This window comes from Nicotiana tomentosiformis, chromosome 3 (assembly GCF_000390325.3).
Source record: "Nicotiana tomentosiformis chromosome 3, ASM39032v3, whole genome shotgun sequence".
Lineage (NCBI taxonomy): Eukaryota > Viridiplantae > Streptophyta > Magnoliopsida > Solanales > Solanaceae > Nicotiana > Nicotiana tomentosiformis.
Window position 1 is genome coordinate 11,772,492 of NC_090814.1, and position 22,211 is coordinate 11,794,702.

The following is a 22,211-nucleotide window of genomic DNA, read 5'->3' on the forward strand; positions in this document are numbered from 1 at the left end:
ATAGGCACGATCTGATCTTGTAGGCGGAGCTGTTCCATAACCCTCGATCTGATGAAGTTGGCCGAGTTACCTGGATCAATTAACACACGCTTAACTCATGATTTATTTATGAGTACTGATATTACCAGTGCATCGTTGTGGGGCTGTATGATCCCCTCAGCGTCTACGTCGTTGAAAGACAAGGTTCCCTCCGGAACGTAATCCCAAGTCCGTTTTCCCCTTGTGATAGATACTTTGGTGCGTTTCAGCATCGGCCCCTTGGGAATATCGACCCCACCGATGATAATATTAATGACGTGCTGAGGTTCCTCCGGTTCGACCTGTTTACCAGAATATCTGTTCCTAAAGTGGTTCTTGGCTCGATCGCTCAGGAACTCTCGGAGATGAACGTTATTGAATAGCTGGGCTACTTCCTCTCTTAATTGTCGGCAATCTTCCGTCATGTGACCGCGAGTACCATGATATTTGCCCATTAGGTTAAGACCCCTTTGGGCTGGATCAAACTGTAGAGGTTGAGGCCATTTGGTGTCCGATATACTTGGCGCTTCCTTCGGCCCGATGGGCCTGTCGAAACTAGTTTTGCTCATGAGTCCCTGATTGTTTTGACCTCGATCACTTCTTCTTTCACTTTTCACGGGGTTTTGCCCTGATCCACTACCTCTTCGTTCTCCATTGTATGCTGACACCGATCCCTGTTTGACCTTGGTTCACGATCAACGTCTCTCCTGACTCTATCGATCGTTCTAACGGGATAAATAGACCCGGAAGGGACCCCGAGTTGATCGTCTTCGACCCTGATTTTTGATTGATACTGATTTTGCACTTAGGCCCAAGTGACAGTGTACCATTTGAAACCGGGAAACCAATTCCCTAAGTATCTCATTATACCTATGCTTCACTTTGAAAAGGTCTGACTTCCTGGTATCGGCCTTGATAGCCCCGGCGTGTGCTTTTACGAAGGAATCTGCAATCATAGCAAACGAGTCAATAAAATTAGGAGGTAGGTTGTAATACCATATCATAGCTCCCTTGGACAGAGTTTCCCCGAACTTTTTCAGCAGGACAGACTCGATCTCATCACCCTCTAAGTCTTTTCCTTTGATGGCGCATGTGTAGGAAGTCACATGCTCATTTGAGTCGGTCGTTCCGTTGTACTTAGGAATCTCGGGTATGCAGAACTTCTTTGGGATCGTCTTCGGCGTTGCTCTTGGAGGAAATGGTTTTTGAACAAACTTCTTGGAATCCAGGCCCTTCAATATCGGAGGTGCTCTTGGGATTTGGTCGACCCTGGAATTGTAGGTTTCCACCATTTTTCATTGGTTTCGATTTTCTTCTCCCCCGATTCTATCCGTTTTGCCAATTCCTCGAGCATTTTTATGATCTCAGGGTTATCCCCCGATTCATTTTCATTCGGCCTCTCTATGATCGGTTCATTTCTGCGGGTGACTTCCTCGTATGGCTCGGGCTCAACCATGCTCGGCGCTCGGCATTGGTTCTGCAACTGGGCTATCGCTGCCTGTTGAGCATGTAATATTTCGAAGATCACCCGCAAATTGATCCCATCATTTTCACCTCTGTGCGTATTCTGGGCAATTGATCGGACTTCCCTGCGCATGCTGTTCTCGGGATCGGTAGGCAAATTTGTGTTGATGGCTACATGCGAACTGGCGTCGATACCGCGACCAGAACTCCGCCGAGATCGACTGGGGGCACCTCGTTACCGGGTGCTACATTGTTGTTCTCGCCATGGTGGCCGGACTCCGCATCCATGTTTAGAGGGGCAGACTGTGGTTTGACATTTCGATTTTAACATGGAATCAATGACACTTCAAAGAACAAGTGTAAAATATGGTGTGTTGCGGGAATTTATATCAAATTGCCGCTATTATCCTCAGCCCCATGGTGGGCGCCAAACTGTTTATCCTCAAAATCGAATAACAATTAAATTTGTAAGTGATTTTAAGGATACGCGGATTAATTTGATACAAAGCGATAAATTAAGTTGCTATTGAATAAACAAAGACAAAATAAATTCAAACCAAACGAGTTGGATAGTTTCAGCTTTGATGAAATAGCCACTCTCGAACCGAGCTCACCAAGACCGGTATAGATAAAAAAGAACAAGAGCTGGAGACTAAAAAAATAATAATATAATTATTTTTGAGTGCGTGTTACAATATTTTTTATGAATTTTCAGACCCCCTTTATATAGTAGGGGAGTCCTATTTTAGGTATAACTCTATAAAAGGTAAAAATCTTCTGACTCACTTATCGCCGGTTCCTTATCGATACGTGCTAAGATCCCCGCCTTAATATTCGGTCGGTCACAGATATTTTGGCCTTCTATTTGCTATGCTAGATTGTCTGACAATGTTCTTCGAAGTCGTTCGAGGCTAGAACCAATTCTGGGACCATGGCCTCGATATTCTCAAAGGCAGGCGCTATGCCCCGGGTTCTGGCCCGGTGGGACGTTGGCTCGATATCGGTCCCTTGTTTCCATGTCTTAAGCCTGGCTTATTCTGTCGGGGGGCTAAGATGCACCATGAACTCGATTTCACCCGTTTACAAATAGAGTTAGTACTTTTTTGGGTTCTTTTTTATGGTATTTGCATTAGAACTCCGACAAATTCATATTCACCTCTTCTTAAGACCTATTAAAGAGGAAAGTGCTTTTTACCCGGATTTTTTTATTTATAAAACTCGAACCGGAGATCTCTGGTTAAAGATAGAGGGATTTGAGACAGAGCTATAAGCCGACATACGGATTCGATCGAACCCAATAACTTAGTCTAAATTCGATATTAAATTGAATTAAGAACCCACTTAGTAACACATGATGTCTTTTCCTAGAATTTAGAACCCTTATGAAGTTCGTTTGGTTACCAAATGAAATAGATAAGGATATTCTATAGAATTAGCTATTTCACCTTCTAAATGGATAGCTAATTCTACCGTTTTGATAAAATTATACTACCACTAGCTAATACCCTTAAAAACACTTTCAATCTGCTTCAATCTATTTTCTCGAATACCAAACTTTCCAGGGTTCCTTAGCACAACAAACCACTAAACTGAGATATAAGCAATAAAGCGTCATCGAATACTTGCGAATTGATTGCCAATGGATTTTGACATTTCTTTTTAATGAAACATTTGGAAGATATGGAGTGGCAAGCAGGGGGAAGCTAGGGGGACAAACGGGTTCACACTGAGTTCCCCCTAGCCGAAAAATTACAGTATATATATAAGTCTAAAATTATTTTTTATGTAAGTAATTGAATTCCCTTGACACAATTCAAGAACTGTTTATATATTTACTTGTGAAAATTTTAAAGCCGCTAGTGATAGCAAGCTCTTAAACTTTCCTATAGAGTAGGGCCAGTTAATTTGGACATGACCTCTTAGTTTTGTTGCAGTACGTCCTTAGCTTTAGAAGTAATGTTCCCATGGAATTGTTGTCGTGAAAAGAAAAGAATCAACACCTCAACAGTATTAAAGATATCATTATTTTCCCTTCATTTCGAGCTTGCTCGTCATCGTGTGCATTGTACAAATGTCTAGGATTGTCACTTTACAAATATATAAACAAGGTGAGAGTTGAAAAAGTTGAAATAAATATGTTTTAAAAAGTAGGTTGATGATTTAAACATTTTTTCAACAATTGGAAAAAAGTTGAAATAAATATTAAAACGGAGTAAATTAAATTACTCTGCAAACTCATGCATGTGACATGATTCAATTGCAGATATATCGTTGTTTTGAAATAAAAAACTCAATTTTCTACATCATATCATGGTAGTATATTATGTAGAATTTTCATTATATAGATGATGCTTGGACCTGTGACATATAGGTTAAATGGAGATAACTTTATCGTTGTTCCAAAGCTCTTTTTCTGTATTATATTATTGATGGCATAATGTTACCATCAAGAGTGTTACGGGACGAATATATCGGATTTCTCCACCTTTAATCAAATATCTTAAATTCGAACCTTGAGAATGACAAAATTCATAAAAAGTTAGTGCTTACTTTTGTAATGAGTCTTCATTGAAAATTCAAAATAATACTCCCTCCGGTCCATAATAAGTGACAAATCATTAAGAAAATACAAAACTCTAGACAAAAATAGTTAGTGTGACTAAATTACCCTTAATTAAATGTGGCAGCATAGTTAATGTGAGGATTAAAAGACTTTTTAGGGATACGTTCATAAGGGTAATTTTGGAAAAACAAATTAAATTTTTTTTTGATTATATAAATGGACATCTATTTTGAAACAAGATAAAAGGATAAATTGATCACTTATTATGGACTGGAGAGAGTATCGAACACCAAATGAGGCAAAAAAAAAAGAAAGAAAAGAAAGTAAGCTATGAGATGGTTAAATTGGTACTTGGTGAGACTATGAGATGTGTGCGAGAAAACAGACCCACCACCCTCACTGTTGACTCTACTCTGCCCAACAATTAATATTTACATTTCAAAAAGGGCAAAATACCATCATTGCGTTGCACTCAACCAGTACATCATCACTCTTACTACAAAGTCCTTTTTCGTTTTCTTTTTTTTTGCTTTTCAAAATAAAAACCCTAACCCTAACCCTAACCCTAATATGTACTAATACTCCTTGAATGCTCCTACATTTAAACGTTTCTGTTTTTTTTTTGATTGTGCATTGTCCTTCACTACTTAATGTCTTCAACAACCCCTTCATTGGTGGATTTTGCATAGGCCCTCAATCGTTTTTTTTAAAATATTTATGGTACCCGTGCTAGTTTGTGTGTACCTCGACTAGTTTCACATGATACATGTTACCTCTCTCAATTAATTTATTATCATAATTTGCTTTGCTTTGTCTTTAACATAAATATTTAACTTTGTATTATATATCTCCTCCGCACGTACGTTTTTAGGGATCTGATCGAAAAGCCGGCTGGCAAGCTATAACATCGTGTATATATATATCTTTCTCGAAAATTATAAAGATCACTTACACAAGTAGTAATTAATTTTAAGGAAAGATGAGTCAAATGAAATCCTTTACGAAAGAGTATCTCCGTGTAACTGTCCCACTCTCTGCCCTGAACTCTAACACATCGAATCTGTGTAATCCCTAAACTTTAGGGTTGTGACATATTTTTGCTTCAATTTTTCTGGATGTCTTTGATGTACTGAGTCTCACGAGTCACGTGTGACCAACCAACTATACAAGCTAATGCAAACTATATATATACATTATAGTTTATTGTGACAGTAAATGCATATATATTTTAACCAAAAAAATGCATATAATATTGGTGTAAAAAAATACTTGCATGGGCTGGCTAGTATTACCAACTATGATCATCGTGATACTTAGTAGATCTAGAGTTGTGACAGTCAGGGGCGGTCGGGCGGATGTAGTGCATTGTCGACGGTTTCAATTGAACCCATAACTTTCGACGCGGAATAAAAATTTATATGTAAAAATTCATTAAAATTACAAAAATAGTAGAAATGAACCCAAAACATTAAATATATAATGGGTTCAATGCTAAAAACTTCAAAAGTTGAACCCGTAGGATTTAATTCTTGGATTCGTCCTCCGGTGACATATTCAAACGAGGTTGGACCTTCTCTCTGCAATCCTTCGGCTGTTGTTACTGACTCAACTGCCCGATAACAAAAGATTACTTGTGTTAAAGTTATGGATTTTTTAAAAATATTTTTTATTACATCAGAGGAGATAAAGAGGACGGAAAATGTTACGCTACTGATCGACAGGATTTGAACCTTCCATCTAAATTATGGATGTTGGGAAGCTTATCCTCAATCCCGAAGTCATAAATTTAACGTATACTACATACTTAAAAGTATAATTGTTTTGCCAAATTATCAGTGTATTCTAGTACTATAGCCAACAGTCTACTTTATTTTTCAGTGCAACCAGTTATTTGTAGTTATCTTGATAGTATAAAGACTCTTTTATAAGAGCTCATTTGGTTATCGTGATTATGAACATAATCCTTTAAATAAACAAATTGACAAGATTATCTTATGCTTTGAAATTTAGGTGATTTTTTTATTTTTTGGTATAAGTAATACTGGTATAATTTTATACCATATCGAGTGTAGCATAACAGAACTCAAGAATTACCTAAAACATTAAATAAATAAGTAACGACAATGCCAGCCTTTTTCTTATGAACGTTAAGGTTAAAGTTTGAAACAAAACTTTATTCAATTTGAAAGCAAACATATGTTTTAGAATCTTGTACACTATATATATATATATATATATATATATATATATATAATATTCAGGAATTATTAGTCTCAATATTACAATCTGTGTATATAATCTCAACATAATTTTACCTTCAAACAAATAATTCCTTGGTGTATAGAAGTCAAACTCAAAAATTGTTACTTCCTCCTTCAAATCTTCGTATAATTTGTTGTTGTTGCTGTTGTTGCTGATCTCTAGGGAAAAACTGATGGTGATAGAGGTGGTGGTTATGGTCTGGCCTCCCACCCCCTCCTCCTCCCATAAAATTGAACCCCAAATTATGCTGGTTGCCAGCTGCCAACAGTCCATAACTGTTCGTACTAGCAATGCCTCCTGTTGAGTAAAATAAATTAAATACATAAAAGTTTGTTACCTTTACTAACTTAAAATTTTAAATTAATAATTAATGGCCACACAATTCATTATCCATTGTTGAAAAATAAAGTCCGCACATGAAGAGGCGTGACACGATGATGTATATTGAAGGAGCAATCCGATGCACTAAGTTCTCGCTATGCGCAAGGTCTGAGGAAGGGCCGGACCACTAGGGTCTATTGTACGAAGTCTTACCCTGTATTTCTATAAGAGATTATTTCCACGGCTCGAACCCGTGAACTCTTGGTCACATCACAACAGCTTTACCCGTTACGCTTTGTGCTATGATGTAAATTAAGTAAATAAAATTGTACATGTTTAACAACTTAAGCATTTAGATAAAGAAGTCACACGATACGATTAGATACCTCCTAAGTTCTGGTATTTGGAAAGCTCGGATTTGGCACAGCTAAGGTCAAGTTGGAGCTGTCGAAGCTGATGTTGAAGAAGCGAAATGACGCCAACGCAACCATAGACGGGGTCGCGGAGGCGCATGTCCGCTTCATAAGCGAGAGAGTTGACGGCGTCTTCCCTTTGGTGAGGCTGCAATTCATTGAGCAGCTTTGTCACATTGCTGGCTCCAAATATTTTGTGAACATTTGCAAATTTCTGGGGTTGATCTGGTGGGAAGTAAGGGGCAAACACGCATTCTGGCTGGCATTTTCGACGTAGGAATTTACATGCTGCACAGGGTGAGTAGGATAATAATGAAGATGAAGCCATTCACAAGTATTATAGCTAGTTTGCACAAACAACTTCTCTTCTTTTGTTTCTTTGTTTTCTCTTTACTACCTGGAAATAACAACATAAATAGGATCATTTAGAAGTGAAGTATGAGTGATGCTTTATAAATAAGGCTAAGTACTACTTCATTCATTGCATTTTATACGACGATGTTAGATTGAGCATAGAGTTGAACAAAAGAAAAAAAAAAGATTTTTGAAGCATACGATACACTTAGAACTTATGGTCTTCATCAATTAATTAACATGCCATTACATTTTTTATAGATGACTATAAAAATATGTCATTAAAGATAAAATGAGAAACTTAAAGTCAATGAATTTTGAAATATAAAAAGTTATAACTACTTATTTGGAACAAATCAAAAAAATAATCCTATTAAATAGAACACTGAAATAACAAACAGTTTGAAAGGGAGCTAGCCTTGAAGCAACAGTAAAGTTATTTTCGTCTGACCTATAGGTTACAGATTCAAGTCGTGGAAGCAACCACTGATGATTGCATTAGGATATGGTTGTCTACATCACACCCCTTAGATGTGGCCCTTTCCCGAATAATCCGTGAACGCGGGATGCTTTGTGCACCAGACTGCCACTAAACTAACTAACAGTTTCACCATTGGAATTAATGATTATATATTTTCTCATAAATTTTGTGAAGAATTGGAAGAAAGCTTTATAAGTGTATCTGAACATCCTAAAGAGCTTTTATTTGGAATCTTGTTATAACCCTTTTCTCTCATATTTCTAACTTTTCTCTATGTTTATCATCTATTTCCGAAAGAGAAAAAATGAAATGTACAAACAAAGAAAGGAAAATAATATACCTCTTTTTTTTCCTTATCCCTTTCACGATCTGGCTGCTGCCATTTAACCAAAGGAAAGAGAAAGTATCCCTACAAAAACCTAATACTGTATTTATCATATGACTGAAAAAGACGAGGGGTTGAAGAAGAAAGGAGCAGCAGAAATAGAAAGTTCAGGACTAAAATATACGTCTCTACATTAATATAAAAGCGATTTTCTCCATATAATCTCGAACTCTCTGCTAACCAGAAACCAACCTAAAGTATACATCTAAGAGGTTTAAGTGAAATAAATAAACAAGGGGATTAAGAATGAAAGAAAATATACTCCCTCCCTCCCATTTTAACTGACATTTTAGCTTTTTTCACGCCCATTAAGAGGGGAAAAAAATGCATATTGTAGTTTACTAAGTTATCCCTATTAAATGGGTTTTGAGAATTGAGCAGGATTAAAAAGAGCTATTACTTCATCAATATCAAGTGTATAGTTGGAAACAAATAACAAATTTAATCTTAAATTCCTAAAGTAACAGTTAATTTGAACAAATAATTTTAAGCTAAAGCCACATTTAAAATAGGACGACGGGAATATCATATTATAATACTCATATTAAGAAGGAATTTAGGGTAGTTATTGTGGGGATTATTGGATCCCGTGACGATGTGAAAGTAAGAGCTTCATATTTCTTAAAACCTATTGTCTCACTCATTACGATGTTATATTAGCAAACTAATTAATCAGATATTGCTTGGATTCATTCGTTTACAAGAAACCTCTTGGTCAAAATTTCGATTTTATTAATTATAAACTAAGAAAAACTTGGTAAAATGAATTAAAAAAAGAATGAGAAGGAAAGTTTTATACCTCAAGTTTCCGTGCCAATGTTCTCGAACTCTTCGGTCAAACCTTTCTTTTCCCTGCCCAAATTATTTTCTTTTTTTAACTTTCAGCGCATATTTATATTTTGACTCGATTATTGCGATGGACAGCTGAAAGTCAAGCTTGGATCTCGTGGAGTAAAATCTATCTTTTCGTTGAGTATAATATTTGAGTTTCCTTTTTGCTAAAAGAGAGAGTTCAACTTTTTGTATAGTTTGTACGTAGTGAATAGAGCTAGATGAAGTAACCCTATTTGGTAGCTAGACAGAAGAGGGGGGGAAGGGATAAATAATAATCTGCACGAGAAATTAAGGGTATTCTTTGAAAAGGAATATAATAAAATGGCAATCTTTAAGCTTCCATTTTTAAGGCCAAAAAAAGCTGAATGCATATAGTAGTAGAAGTAAGAAGCTAAGGGGCAGGAGACAAGCATATAAAGAAGGTGGACAATAAAGCCAAACGGAAGAAGATGTTACTGCTATTTTGGCCTTTTCCTTCATAGGGTGGGTGGGTAGATCAGATAATATAAAAGTATTTTACTATCATCATTTTAATTCATTTCAAATTGTATTTGAAGTTTGGAGTACGAAAGTCAAACTTTTTAGTTTTTATTGTAAATTCGAAAATAGAATCTTTATATTTTTAAAAATTAAATTTATATATTTTAAAACTATATAAAAAACAAAAATATTATAAGAGTCGAAATCCCGCTTTAACATGTTAAATTACGTTCATAGAGTCAAAATTTTCAGATTCAATTCCAGAATAATTGAACTTTATGAGTTCGAGCTAATTCTATCACAACTCATTTGATTTATTAGGTACAAAATCAATAATTTATACTTTTATTTAGTGAACTTTTGACAAGAGTGGGTTGCTCTAGTGGTAAGCACCCTCCACTTCCAACCAAGAGGTTATGAGTTCGAGTCACTCCCAGAGCAAGGTGAGGAGTTCTTGGAGGGAGGAAGTTGAGGGTCTATCGGAAACAGCCTCATTTAGTGAACTTTTAACACAAATTCAGACTTCGAGCCGAGCTAACGGGTTCAAATGAGGTTATCTACTTCCGTCTTTGAAGTCAATGTATATAAAGTTAAATCTGAAAAAAACCAATAGGGAGGTACTAGAAATGAAGGGGAGAGGAGGTGGAATAGTGTAGGGGCCAGAGGCAGATCTAACCTTAAGCATATAGGTTAGCTTTTCATATATTGTATTTGTATTAAATATTTATAAATATTTAACTGTAAACTCTATTATTATTATATTATTATATAATTTGAAATTAATCTAAAAATTCATAAACTTTAGATTCTGAATTCGAGCAAAGTCCGGAAGGGAAGGAATCAGAAATCGCCCAAGAGAAGAGGCTGCGGAGGCGGACGCAAAGTATGGTCAGTGGATTTGGAGGATTCTTTATTTCTGCCTTAGACGGATTGATGTGATATATTTATTGTGAATCTGTTAATTATCAATCAATACGAAGCATTTCAGTTTTTTCTTTCATTTTTCGGTAGAGAAATTATGATTATACTACAAAAAGGATTGAAGTGGGGTAGGGAAATTGAGGCAAATTAAAGATGTCTCGTGACATTGATGTGACCTTTCCTAATTATTCCATTTGTTACACATTCAACTCCCTGTCCCAACGCCCCACATCCTCCTTCTCCATCCCTCCTTTTGTTTTCTAGTGGTTTTTTTTTTTTTGGGGGGGGGGGGGTTTCAAGATGATGCAAAAAAATATTTTTGGTAAAAAATAATTTGTGTTTGATTAATTAATTTGAACAACAATTTTAAAAAGTATTTTTAAGTGTATTTTTTTCAAAAAATATTTTTTAATGTATTTTTCTTAAAAATATTTTTGGAAAGAAGTTATAGCTTTTGTTTCTATTCAAAAGCAAAGTTTGGTCAAATACTTAACTTTTAAAAAAAAGTGCTTCCGCGAAAAAAAGAACTTTTCAAATAGGCTATTAGACATATCAGTTTATTAATGTTGAAAAAGTGTTACTGTTTGACAACTGTTGACAATTGAATTGATCATCTCAAATATCTAATATAACAAGCTAATAAGCAATTAAAGTTGAATTAAGGACCCAATGAACAGCTCGAAGTTAATTCATTACTCAATGAAAGGGAAATTTCTATAGGAATTGCCAAACATTCTATCTCAGTTTATACAATTGTAGTCCTACATATATATACACAGGGACAAGTATTTCATGCACTACCTAAATTTTAACAAGACTCATAAAAATATCCCATAACATAACAAAAAGAATAAATATAAATCTCTTTCATATTTGGTTAATCCTATTTTTGATGGCAAATGTTTTGAAGTTCTATAAATTTAAAATGCTTCCGCCCCACTTCATAACATCATCATAATGTAATCAATAAGAGTCTTGTTTCGGATGAGATTTATTATTTCCATATTTTTGTATCTTAGTACATTAGTAAATTGCTCATATGTAGATCAATAGACCAAACCATATTAAAATATTTTCTTTTGATATATTTTTCTTTTGTCATCTAATTTATTACTATGCAAAATCAAGTACAATAGCTTTTCATTCTATATCTCATTCATCCCTCAAAAGGCAGATGATGGGCCAAACCCATTTTTTGTTGTGCTTCGGACTATATGTTGGACTAGACTGATAGCCCATTGAAAAGTTGCCAAGATTGGGCTGCCGAATTCGGTTTCTGGAGCTTGCTTCTTGACAGGACTCGTGTTCAATTGTTTGAGGAAATAACGCATAATGTCTATCAAGGCAAAAATAATTATCCGGTATTGTCCACTTAAAAATTAATTACAATCTCTACCTATACAGCACAAACTTATTATGGAACTATTCAATTTTCTATTTCCCCTTTAATTTGCTTTACCCCATGTGAGGGGCATGTGGAAAATGCAAAACTATTCCTCTTTTTGTTTTATTTTATGACTTGAATCACATTACTTTTGACTATCTTTCCGTCTATGATATGTACTTTGACGGTAGAAATATATATTAATAATTATTTAAAAAATAAAAATAAAAATAAAATAGGATATTCACAGTGAGAAAAATGGACAAGAGGAATAAGTTGATCGGAGAAACTCCCGCCGTGCATACTACAATTTCAAAAGGTTTGTCCTGAATTTTTGTCCAATTATTATCCATATTTTCAATAAATAAATAATATTATTTATTAACATTAATAATATTTATTAATATTAATGGAATTCCATGGAAGTATTATTCATTGCATAAGCTCTCATTGAGTTAATTAGATTATGTGACAACTGATATCATTTCAGTTTAATAATTGAATTTAAAAAAAAAAAATTAAACTCTTTGCGTACAATTGTATACCATGTTGGTATAGCTATATACTATACTGGTATCATAAGTTAGTTGGAACATTTTTTGGTTGTATTAGCTACATTTAATTGGTACATTATTTGATTTTTCTTTAGTAATAGTAGAATAGTACAATATCTTGAATATTTTTAATTTTCCTTTATGCATGTGTATTATGTAATCATTTTGATTTTTTATGCGTTTGTTTTATATAATAGTATTATAATACAATATCTTGAAATACATTCTTATATTAATATGTGGTACACTATTTTTTGATTTTTCTCTTTATGCATGTGTATTATGTAATAGTAGTATAGTCATATATAATTTTCTGAAACTAATTAATAGAACTGTATACCCTATTGGTATAATTATATGTCATCTTCGTATCCTATGGTAGCTGGAATATTTTTTGGTTGTTTTAGCTGCATTTTTAAGTGAATTCTATTCTGAAATGATTTATATGATCATGTTTTGTTGTGTTGGATTTTCTTTTACCTATGGACATAGATTTTATGTATTATGTAATAGTTTTTATAGTTACATGCAGTTGTTGGAACGACCCCGTACAACTATATACCTTATTAGTATAGTTATATACTATATTGGTATCATATGCTAGTTGAATTATTTTTTGGTTGTATTAGCTGCATTTAATTGGTACACTATTTAATTTTCTTTTAATAATAGTAATATAGTACAATATCTTAAAATACTTTATTATATTAATATACGGTAATATAGTTATATGCCATATTGGTATCATATGGTAGTTTGGATATTTTTTTGGTTGTTTTAGCTGCATTTTTAAGTGATTACTATTCTGAAATTATTTATATGAACATGATTTTGCAGTGCTGGAATTTTTTTGTCGATGGACATAAATTATGTGTATTATGTAATAATTTTTTTATAGTTATAGGCAATTGTTGGAACGACCCCATACAACTATATACCCTATTAGTATACGGAATGAGCAAGTTGCTTTGCGAATATTTAGCTTGCAATGCGAGCATGTAATTTTCTCATACTTTTATCACATCCTTTAATATTTTGGTACAGTAGTATAGTCGCAGATAGTTGTAGCAATATTTTAGAGCAATCATATACTCTGTTGGTATACATGTATACCATACTGGTATCATATGGTACTAGAAGTCTTTTTTACTACTTATACTTTTATTGTATTTTCTAATATTTTATTATCATTTCTATTCTAACTAGTATATATGGAGATTTGGTGGCCGTAGATTATATTTTCTTGCTCCATAACTGATTGTGTTACTGCTAATAGTAGAGTGTGTACTGATATTTATAGGGAATGGGATCAAGGTTTGCATGAAAATCACGTGTTGATTATTAGAATCTGATTATGTAATTTAAAGTGCTCAGCAGCAGTCAGTGAATTAGATCAAGTGACAATTGATATTATTTCAGTTTAATAATTGAATTTTAAAAATGAGAAAAAAGACAAAAGGTATATTATACTAGTTATATTTTTTTTAAAAAAGGTGAACAAATATTTACTATATCAGTTGTTTTTTCTTATTGTATAAAAAAAAAATAATAAAAAATAGTGAAAACAGTAAATGAAATTAGATTATGAAGAGAAAAAGAATATAAAAAAAATAAGTTAAATGAAATTAGAAAAGGAAAAAAGAAAAAAAATAAGAAGAAAAGGAGAAAAACGAAAAGGAGAAAAGAAAGAAAAAAAGGAAAAGAAGAAAAGAAGCATAGAAATAAAAAAGGATTGGAGAAAAAAGAAAAAATTTCCCACAAAAATTACTATGGGTAGGAAATGTAATTAGTTTGATGGGTAGAAAAATAAATGGGTAGGCAAGGGTAAATAGTTTTATTTTTATGGGTAACTGTGTCATTCTCCCCATTTTTTTGGTAGGAAAAACTACACAGTATGGCAACTTCCAAATATAATAACCTGCAACTTATATATGTTTTGTATAGTACTATATAATATACATATATTTATATATTTAGCTAACCCATATAATTATTTTTAATTGACCTGCCAAATGTGTGGTTTCAACAGGTAAAAAGAGTTTCTAAGAGATTTGGGACTATTCAAAGTGCTAAAAAGGTGAAGGACTAGATTGATATTTTATTCAACTTTTAGCACGTAAAATATGCTTCACTTGAGAAAATAGCAAGGGAACCAGCAGTACTTGGTATTTGACCATATGCAAAGATGAAAAATAGTAGTGTCTATTTCGTTTTATATGACACTATTTAATACTCTTTTTAGTATGTCGTGAAAATAATAAACACTTTTTCATATTTATAAACTGTTTATTTAACACATCATATTTTATCCTTAATGATATACTTGTTAGGACAGAGAGATTTGAGGTAGAGGATGAAATTTCGGGAAAACCCCTAAAAGACTGAACAAAGAAGGAAATGAGCAAAGAAAGAGAAAGATATTTTCTATTTCTTGTAAAATGAATTATCTGTACAAGAATGTAATCAGCTATGCTTTTATTTTCTGCAATACAATGAATAATGAAATGCTTAGTCTTAAAGCTAACTGGATCGGGTCAACACTTATTGTTGGGCCCTCTCTTCGGTTCTTCCGGATTGGGTCTGAATATGTCTTTGGGCCACATTCATGTTTACACCCTCCCCCCTCCCCCCCCAGCAGGAGGGTGAAAACACTCCCAACTTGGACAAAATATCCGGATGAACAACATCATACAAAGACTTAGTAAAGAGATCAACTAACTGCATGTCAGAAGGAACAAAGGTCAAAGAAATGAGGCGAGACTGAAGACAATCACGAACAAAATGGCAGTCAATGTCGATGTGTTTTGCCTCTCGTGAAAAACATGATTCTTTACAATGTGGAGAGCAGCTTGACTATCACAGTGAACAGGAACAAGAGATGAAATGAACAAGCCAAGATCACCAAGCAGTCTACAAAGCCAAGACAGTTCAACTACGACCATTTTCAAGCCTTGTATTCTGCTTCAACAGAGGAAAGAGAGATGGTAGGTTGTTTCTTACTCTTCCAAGAAACAGGACTACCCCAAGAGTGATGAAGAAACCAGTGACTGACTTTCTAGAGTTAGCACAAGCAGCCCAATCAGAATCATAATATGCCTTGAAAGAATAATCCGCAGACTTGGAGAGAAGAATACCCTGATCAGGGTCAGACATCAAGTACCTTAGGACATGAATCCCAACCATCATATGAGGAAATTGAGGCCTTTGGAGGAACTGACTGAGATATTGCACTGAAAAGGAAATCTCTGGCCTAGTATTCCGGAGAAAATTCAGCTTACCAACAAGCTTCCTATAGGTGCTAGCATCAGCTAGAGGCTCACCCATGTCAACCAAAAGCTTAGCAGAAGGGTCAAGAGGAGTAACAACAGGAGTAAAATGGTCACAATGAAATTCAGACAACAAATCAGAAGTGTATTTTTGTTGGATCATGAGGTAGCCATCAGGATGCTGAGTAATCTCTAGCCCAAGAAAATAGTTAATAGTCCCCAAATCCTTGATTTTAAACCGGACATCCAGAAACTCTTTTAAACCATTCATCTTAGAAAGATCATCACCAGCAAGTAGGATATCATTAACATACACAACCAAAACCACCAAAGAGCCATTGGAAGACTTAGTAAAGAGGGAGTAATCATCCTTGCTCGATGTGTAACCCCTAGAAAGCAGGGCCTCGTAAAGTTTGGAGAACTACTGTCTAGAGGCTTGCCTAAGGCCATACAATGATTTTCTGAGCTTGCAAACCAGTGGAGAGGTAGAAGAAGAGCAGGAAAAAATAACATGGCCAGGAGGAACTTTCATGTAAACCTCTTCACGGAGATCCCCATGAAGGAAGGCATTATTAACATCAAGTTGAAAAACTGTCCAGTTTCTTTTAACAGCAAGGGAAAGTAAATATTTGATAGTGCTTAGTTTAACTACAGGAGAAAAAGTCTCGGTGTAGTCAATCCCTTCCTTTTGTGTGTCCCCTCTAATAACTAATCTAGCTTTGTATCTTTCAATAGTACCATCGGATCTTTGCTTGATCTTGTAAACCCACTTACTAGGGATGGACTTCTTGTGAGAAGGGAGGGAAACTATATCCCAAGTATGATTTGCATCAAGAGCTTCAAATTCTTTCAGCATGGCAGCCTGCCAAGCAGGTTGAGAAGCTGCCTGCTGATAGAACTGAGGTTCAAGCATGTATTTCAGCAGTAGACACCTTGGCATTGGGAAAACAGGGGTAGAATGAACAGAAGAACAGACATAGTAAGAGATGTAAGAAGGAGTGGTAGTAGGCCTAGATGACTTCCTAAGATAGTGAGGAGGTGAAGGTGAAGGAACAAATAGAGAGGAAAGGGAAGGAGGTTGAGGAGAGGGAAAAATAATCTGTGAGGATGTAGATGGAGAAGGAGAAAAAGTAGGTGATGAAAGAGAAGGAGAAGATGGAGGAGAAGAAGAAGAAGCATATTTAGGGGTAGGAATAGGAGGTAAATCAAGAGGAGGGGAAGGGGGTATTTGTACGGCTTTCCATGACTGAAATTGTCTAAGTAATTCTCGTACCTTTTCCAGGTATTGTTGAATTCGTGCCTCTCTTGCGATGTAAGTCCCCTGCATCTGGTTAATCACCAGCTGCGAGTCACTTTTGATAACAATCTATTCTATACCAAGTTCTCGTGCCAGTTCCAAACCTGCAATCACAGCTTCGTACCCTGCCTCATTGTTAGTGATTGGATAACATTTTATTGATTGTATTATGATTTCCCCCAAAGGTGGAATTAAAATGATTCCTAAACCTGCACCTTTGACATTTGAAGAACCATAGGTAAACAAAATCCAAGTCCCCGGATTAGAGCCGGCGCTTCAGGAACTAGATTTATGCTGAAATCTGCTAGAACATGCGATTTTATTGTTGTTCTGGGCTGATATATGATATCATACTCACCGAGTTCTATTGCCCATTTAGCTAATCTACTAGATAATTCTTGTTTATGTAATAGATTCCTCAGAGGAAAAGCAGTTATTACAGAAATATGATGACATTAGAAATAAGGTGTTAGCTTTCTAGATGTCATGATCAACGCTAAAGCAAGTTTTTCTAGATGGGAATACTGCGTTTCAGCATCTAATAAAGATTTGCTAACATAATAAATTGAAGATTGTTTACCTTTATCCTATCGCACCAATATTGCGCTTACCGCTACTTCTGACACTGCAAGGTAGATGAGTAGCCTTTCTCCGTCTTTTGGTTTGGCCAGCAACGATGGTTTTGACAAATACGATTTTAGGTCCTTGAGGACTCGTTGGCATTCATCAGTCCATTCAAACTGATTCTGCCTTTTCAATACTGAAAAGAATTTAAAACTTTTTTTCCGAAGATTTTGATATAAACCTCCCCTGGGCTGCTATTCTTCCTGTTAAACTCTGCACTTCTTTTTTGCTTGTGAGTACATCCGATATTTCTTCGATAGCTTTGATCTATGCAGGATTTACTTCAATACCTCTATTAGAAACAAGAAAGCCTAAAAACTTACCTGAAGCCACGCCAAAAGCGCACTTTTCTGGGTTTAGCCTCATATTATATTCGCGGAGAATCCCAAAAGTGTTTGACAAGTGATGAAAATGATCTTCTGCCCGTGTATACTTGACCAACATATCGTCAATGTAGACTTCCATAGTTTTTCCCAGATGTTCTTGAAACATTTTAGTCACCAATCTTTGATACGTGGCTCCAACAGTTTTTAAACCAAACGGCATGACTTTATAACAATAAGTCCCCCTTTTAGTGATAAATGAAGTTTTTTCTTCATCTAAAGGGTCCGTATTTATTTGGTTATATCCTGAATATGCATCTAAAAAACTTAGAAGCTCGTGTCCTGCAGTAGAGTCAACTAGTTGATCTATATCGTCAAAGGAAATGAATCTTTAGGACAAGCCTTATTTAAATCAGTATAATCTACACAAACTCGCCATTTTCCATTCTTTTTGGGAACTACCAAAGTATTAGCTAACCAGTTAGGGTACTTTACTGTCACGCCTCAACCTCGGGAAGCGCAATCGGTGCTCAACCGAGTGAACCTGGCCAAGCAAGCCTATTAGATACCTTCTACCCAACTCACCCATGATCAAGAAAAGACGTGATTTCATTAATTATACAGTAAGAAGCTCATTCATGCAATACTAATTTGTTTAATTAGCTATTTCGCCTTTCAGTCTCAAAATACACATATTCTTATAGTCTGAGTGGAACAAGTGATCAAACACAACATAACTTGCTTAACATTTCCAATACCCATATACAACCCACATAGTGTCTATGGAGCCTCTAAAGATACAAAAGGGTGCAAAGAAGGTGCCGGTAACAAGGCCCCGGCTATACCTCAAAAAGTACAACAATATAAACAAAAGATATATTACATGACCCCGGAATGAAATGGGGCTCACCGAGTCCGTTGAGAAGAGGATGCAACACCTATCTGTGATCATCATTGTCTGCTATGTAACTACCTGCATCCATTTAAAGATGCAGCGCCCCCGACAAAAGGGACGTTAGTACTGTCGAATAGTACTAGTATGTATAAACAGACAGGTTGGGAGGTAGCAGAAGGAGGCGAAATGTCAACAAAAGGAGATGAAGATGGATTAAAGGCAGAAGGTTGATAAGGGAAGACATGTTCATAGAATATGATATCCCTAGAGTAAAATATTGAATGATTTTGCAAATTCAAAAGTTTGTACCCCTTTTTACCACAAGGTTAACCAATAAAAACTGCAAAGATGGACCTAGATTGAAATTTATCTCTACTATGTTTCGGGGAAGAAGCATGGCATAAGCACCCAAAAGATCTTAAGTGACCAAGAGAAGGGGAATGTCCATGAAGTTTCTCAAAGGGTGAGAAATTATGCAGAACAGTAGAAGGAAGTCTATTAATAAGATAAGTTGCAGTCAAAACACAGTCACCCCAATACTTTAGGGGAAGGTTTGACTGAAACAACAAAGATTTGAAAACTTCAAGGAGATGCTTATGCTTCCTCTCAACCACCCCATTTTGTTAGAGGAGTATTGGGTATAGAGGTCTGGTGTAAAATACCATTAGCAGAAAAAATTGTTGGCATTCAGAACTCCCCCTAGTTCAAAAGCATTGCCACATCTAAAAGTTTTAACATGTGATTGAAAATGAACCTCGACCATAGAGACAAAGGCTTTTAGTACAGAAAGAGCATTGCTTTTGCAAGATAGTAAGTGAGTCCAAGTGACTCTAGAGTAGTCATCAACCAGAGTAAGAAAATACATAAAACCATTATAGGTTCTGGTGTGATAAGGGCCCCATATATCAAAATGAACAAGCTGAAAAGGAACACTAGAATGGATAGAACTTTCAGAAAAAGGTAATCTTTGTTACCTAGCCATGAGGCATACAGAACAAAGGAAAGCCTGTTTAGAGGGAAGCTTATCAGACAAGGATGGAATAAATTTCATCTTGTGAAAAGGCATGTGTCCCAATCTTTGATGACAAAACACATCAATTTTATTATCAACAGAAAGTGGATTACAAGGTACACAACGAGTCACAAAAGGAACTACAAAAATATTAGAACTAACTAAACTAACAGGAGCAACAGAATGAACATAAGGAGAGTCATGAATAACAAAGGAAACAGAAAAGTCACACATAGGTACAGAATTAACAACAAAACAAGATGGTGAAGTTGTGGAAGTATCTGGAGTCAGGAAGTATAGCCCTTTATCAACTCTACCAATTTCCAACGGCCTCTTCAAAGAAGGGGCCTGTAGAAAACAAGCATAATTAGTGAGAATTGCATAACAGTCAAGTTGAGTAATCAATTTGTGAATAGAAATCAAATTGAAATGGAAAGAAGGCACAAGTAGTACATTGGGTAAAGTTATATCATGCCTAGGATGCAATGAACCAGTAGATATAACTTTCACTTTGTAACAATTAAGCAAAGTTATTAAAAATGGTTTGGACAAAGGTTGTAGATTATGAAGGAAGTGTTTGTGAGGTGTCATGTGATTAGTGACACCTGAATCCAAAATTCAAGGGTCTACTTCTAATTGTAAAATAGCACATTCATGAAGCTCAGGAGAATCAAAAACAGATTTAAATATACCTGCAAAACTGGCAAAAGCAGCTTTATCACCAATAGAACCCTCAGGGGTGAAAGAAAGACAGGAGCTGGAGCAACATGTGCATTCTGAAGTAGACTCATAAGGTGCTGGTATTGTTCCTTAGTAAAGTCATGAGAAGTGGAACCTGGGTGACCAGAATTAATGGAAGACTTTGTCCCTTATACACAAGATGCAGAACCCTTTCTACTCTTAGTGAATTTGAAGTCTGGGAAAAATCCATGTAACTTGTAGCATTTGTCAATTGTATGTCTAGGTTTCTTGCAATATTTACAAGAAACAGAGGAAGGTTGCCTCTTTGAATCAAACTGAACCTTCTGGGAGACAAATCTGTTAGTGGAACCTGGAGCAGCTGAAGTAGAGAAAGATGCTGAATCATTGGAAAAATTAGGAATGTGAGAAGATTTTTCTTACTATGCTTTGCTGAGTGATGAGTATGGAGACATCATCAGTATATTTGTTTTGCAAGAGGAATAAGAATCGTTCAGGCCACTTAAAAATTGGAACAATTGTTGATCCTCTTAGGAAGGGCTCCACATGTGCAAGTTGTCCCTACATAAGCAGCATGAAGTTTATCCCACTAACCTCTTATCTTAGTAAAATATGTAGCAACGTCTGAGGACCCTTAACTAGTGGCGCTGATTTCCCTCTGGATTTGAATATATTTTGAACCATTTGATTGACCAAACATTTCATTTAGATCACGCCAGATGTCCTTAGATGTATTATACTCTATGAGACTAACAAAGATGTCTCGAGTCAGGGAATTAGTCCATGCAATAAGCATGTCATTGCATCTCTCCCAAGAGAAGAAATAAGGAGAATCGGGACTTGGTTGGGGATTCCTTCCAGTTACAACCCCTAGCTTGTTTTTCGCAGATAGAGCAATAAGCATGTTTCGCCTCCAAGCAACAAAACCTTGACCATCGAAATGAGGTGAAACCAAAAGATAATTAGGGTTATCGGGCGGATAAATATAGAAATGGTGTGAAGGATCAATAGAAAACAGAGTAAAGCCCTCGGACCCATAAGATGAAGATCGTGTAGCATGCGAAGTAGTAGCACAAATAGTACTTATTGTGTAGTAAATGATGATACAAGAGGCAATAAATCGACAACATCCACTAGTAATAATCAAAAATACCACTGAACTATCACAATAAACCACAAAGCAAAAAATGGAAACAGAAATTGTGCCGTACTTTCTCTACAATCCGAAGAATCAAACGTCTTGTGAGAAAATCAGAGAAATGTGAAGAAAACCCTAATTTTTGTGAACCAAAAATTGATGTCGCTAGAAAAATACCACCAGTGAACCAACAAGGGTAGGATCGGTTGAATGCGAAAGATGATGACTGTCGAACTCACCACTCTGATACCATGTTAGAACACAGAGATTCGAGATAGAGGATGAAATTTGGGGGAAAACCCTAAGACTGAACAAAGAAGGAAATGAGCGAAGAGAGAGAGAGAGATATTTTCTGTTTCTTGTAAAATGAATTGTCTGTACAAAAATGTAATCAACCATGCTTTTATTTTCTACAATACAATGAATAATGAAATGCTTAGTCTTAAAGCTAACTGGACCGGGTCAACACTTATTGTTGGGCCTTCTCTTCAGCTCTTGCGGATTGGGCATGAATATGTCTTTG

General features: G+C 35.5%; 3 protein-coding genes across 5 annotated transcripts; all 3 read right to left on the reverse strand.

Annotated features, from left to right (window-relative positions):
• Nucleotides 1–95: 95 nt before the first annotated feature.
• Nucleotides 96–1,310, reverse strand: LOC138907371 (uncharacterized). Its single transcript, XM_070197969.1, has 2 exons — nt 846–1,310; nt 96–692 (listed from the first exon to the last, which is right to left on the reverse strand). Exons 1-2 carry the CDS (start codon nt 1,308–1,310, stop codon nt 96–98), a joined length of 1,062 nt encoding a protein of 353 aa, XP_070054070.1.
• Nucleotides 1,311–6,309: 4,999 nt separating this feature from the next.
• On the reverse strand, nt 6,310–9,467 carry LOC104117223 (protein ASYMMETRIC LEAVES 2-like). Of its 3 annotated transcripts, none has more exons than XM_009628240.4 (4): nt 9,061–9,467; nt 8,217–8,285; nt 7,015–7,438; nt 6,310–6,604 (listed from the first exon to the last, which is right to left on the reverse strand). In XM_009628240.4, the coding sequence occupies exons 3-4, from the start codon at nt 7,367–7,369 to the stop codon at nt 6,399–6,401; spliced, it is 561 nt and encodes a 186-aa protein (XP_009626535.1). In that variant the 5' UTR covers nt 7,370–7,438; nt 8,217–8,285; nt 9,061–9,467; the 3' UTR covers nt 6,310–6,398. The 3 variants fall into 3 exon arrangements, with proteins under 3 accessions (XP_009626535.1, XP_009626536.1, XP_009626537.1); XM_009628241.4 differs by having other exon boundaries at nt 8,217–8,295; XM_009628242.4 differs by lacking the exon at nt 8,217–8,285.
• Nucleotides 9,468–18,913: 9,446 nt separating this feature from the next.
• Nucleotides 18,914–21,454, reverse strand: LOC138907373 (uncharacterized). Its single transcript, XM_070197970.1, has 7 exons — nt 21,232–21,454; nt 20,834–20,929; nt 20,544–20,686; nt 19,831–20,199; nt 19,594–19,758; nt 19,248–19,396; nt 18,914–19,103 (listed from the first exon to the last, which is right to left on the reverse strand). Exons 1-7 carry the CDS (start codon nt 21,452–21,454, stop codon nt 18,914–18,916), a joined length of 1,335 nt encoding a protein of 444 aa, XP_070054071.1.
• Between the last annotated feature and the right edge of the window lie 757 nt (nt 21,455–22,211).

What these genes read in the sequence shown, in the direction of transcription:
- LOC104117223 (XM_009628242.4), bottom strand. Translation starts at nt 7,369, where the DNA reads ATGGCTTCATCTTCATTATTATCCTACTCACCCTGTGCAGCATGTAAA. An exon ending in CAAATACCAGAACTTAGGAG is followed by an intron (nt 6,605 to 7,014) that starts GTATCTAATCGT and finishes TTTACTCAACAG; the next exon opens with GAGGCATTGCTAGTACGAAC.
- LOC138907371 (XM_070197969.1), bottom strand. Translation starts at nt 1,310, where the DNA reads ATGGTGGAAACCTACAATTCCAGGGTCGACCAAATCCCAAGAGCACCT. An exon ending in TGGTTTCCCGGTTTCAAATG is followed by an intron (nt 693 to 845) that starts GTACACTGTCAC and finishes AAGGTCAAACAG; the next exon opens with GGATCGGTGTCAGCATACAA.
- LOC138907373 (XM_070197970.1), bottom strand. Translation starts at nt 21,454, where the DNA reads ATGCTTATTGCTCTATCTGCGAAAAACAAGCTAGGGGTTGTAACTGGA. An exon ending in TGCTTTTGCCAGTTTTGCAG is followed by an intron (nt 20,200 to 20,543) that starts GTATATTTAAAT and finishes TGTTTTCTACAG; the next exon opens with GCCCCTTCTTTGAAGAGGCC. An exon ending in GGTCACTTAAGATCTTTTGG is followed by an intron (nt 19,104 to 19,247) that starts GTGCTTATGCCA and finishes ATTTTACTCTAG; the next exon opens with GGATATCATATTCTATGAAC.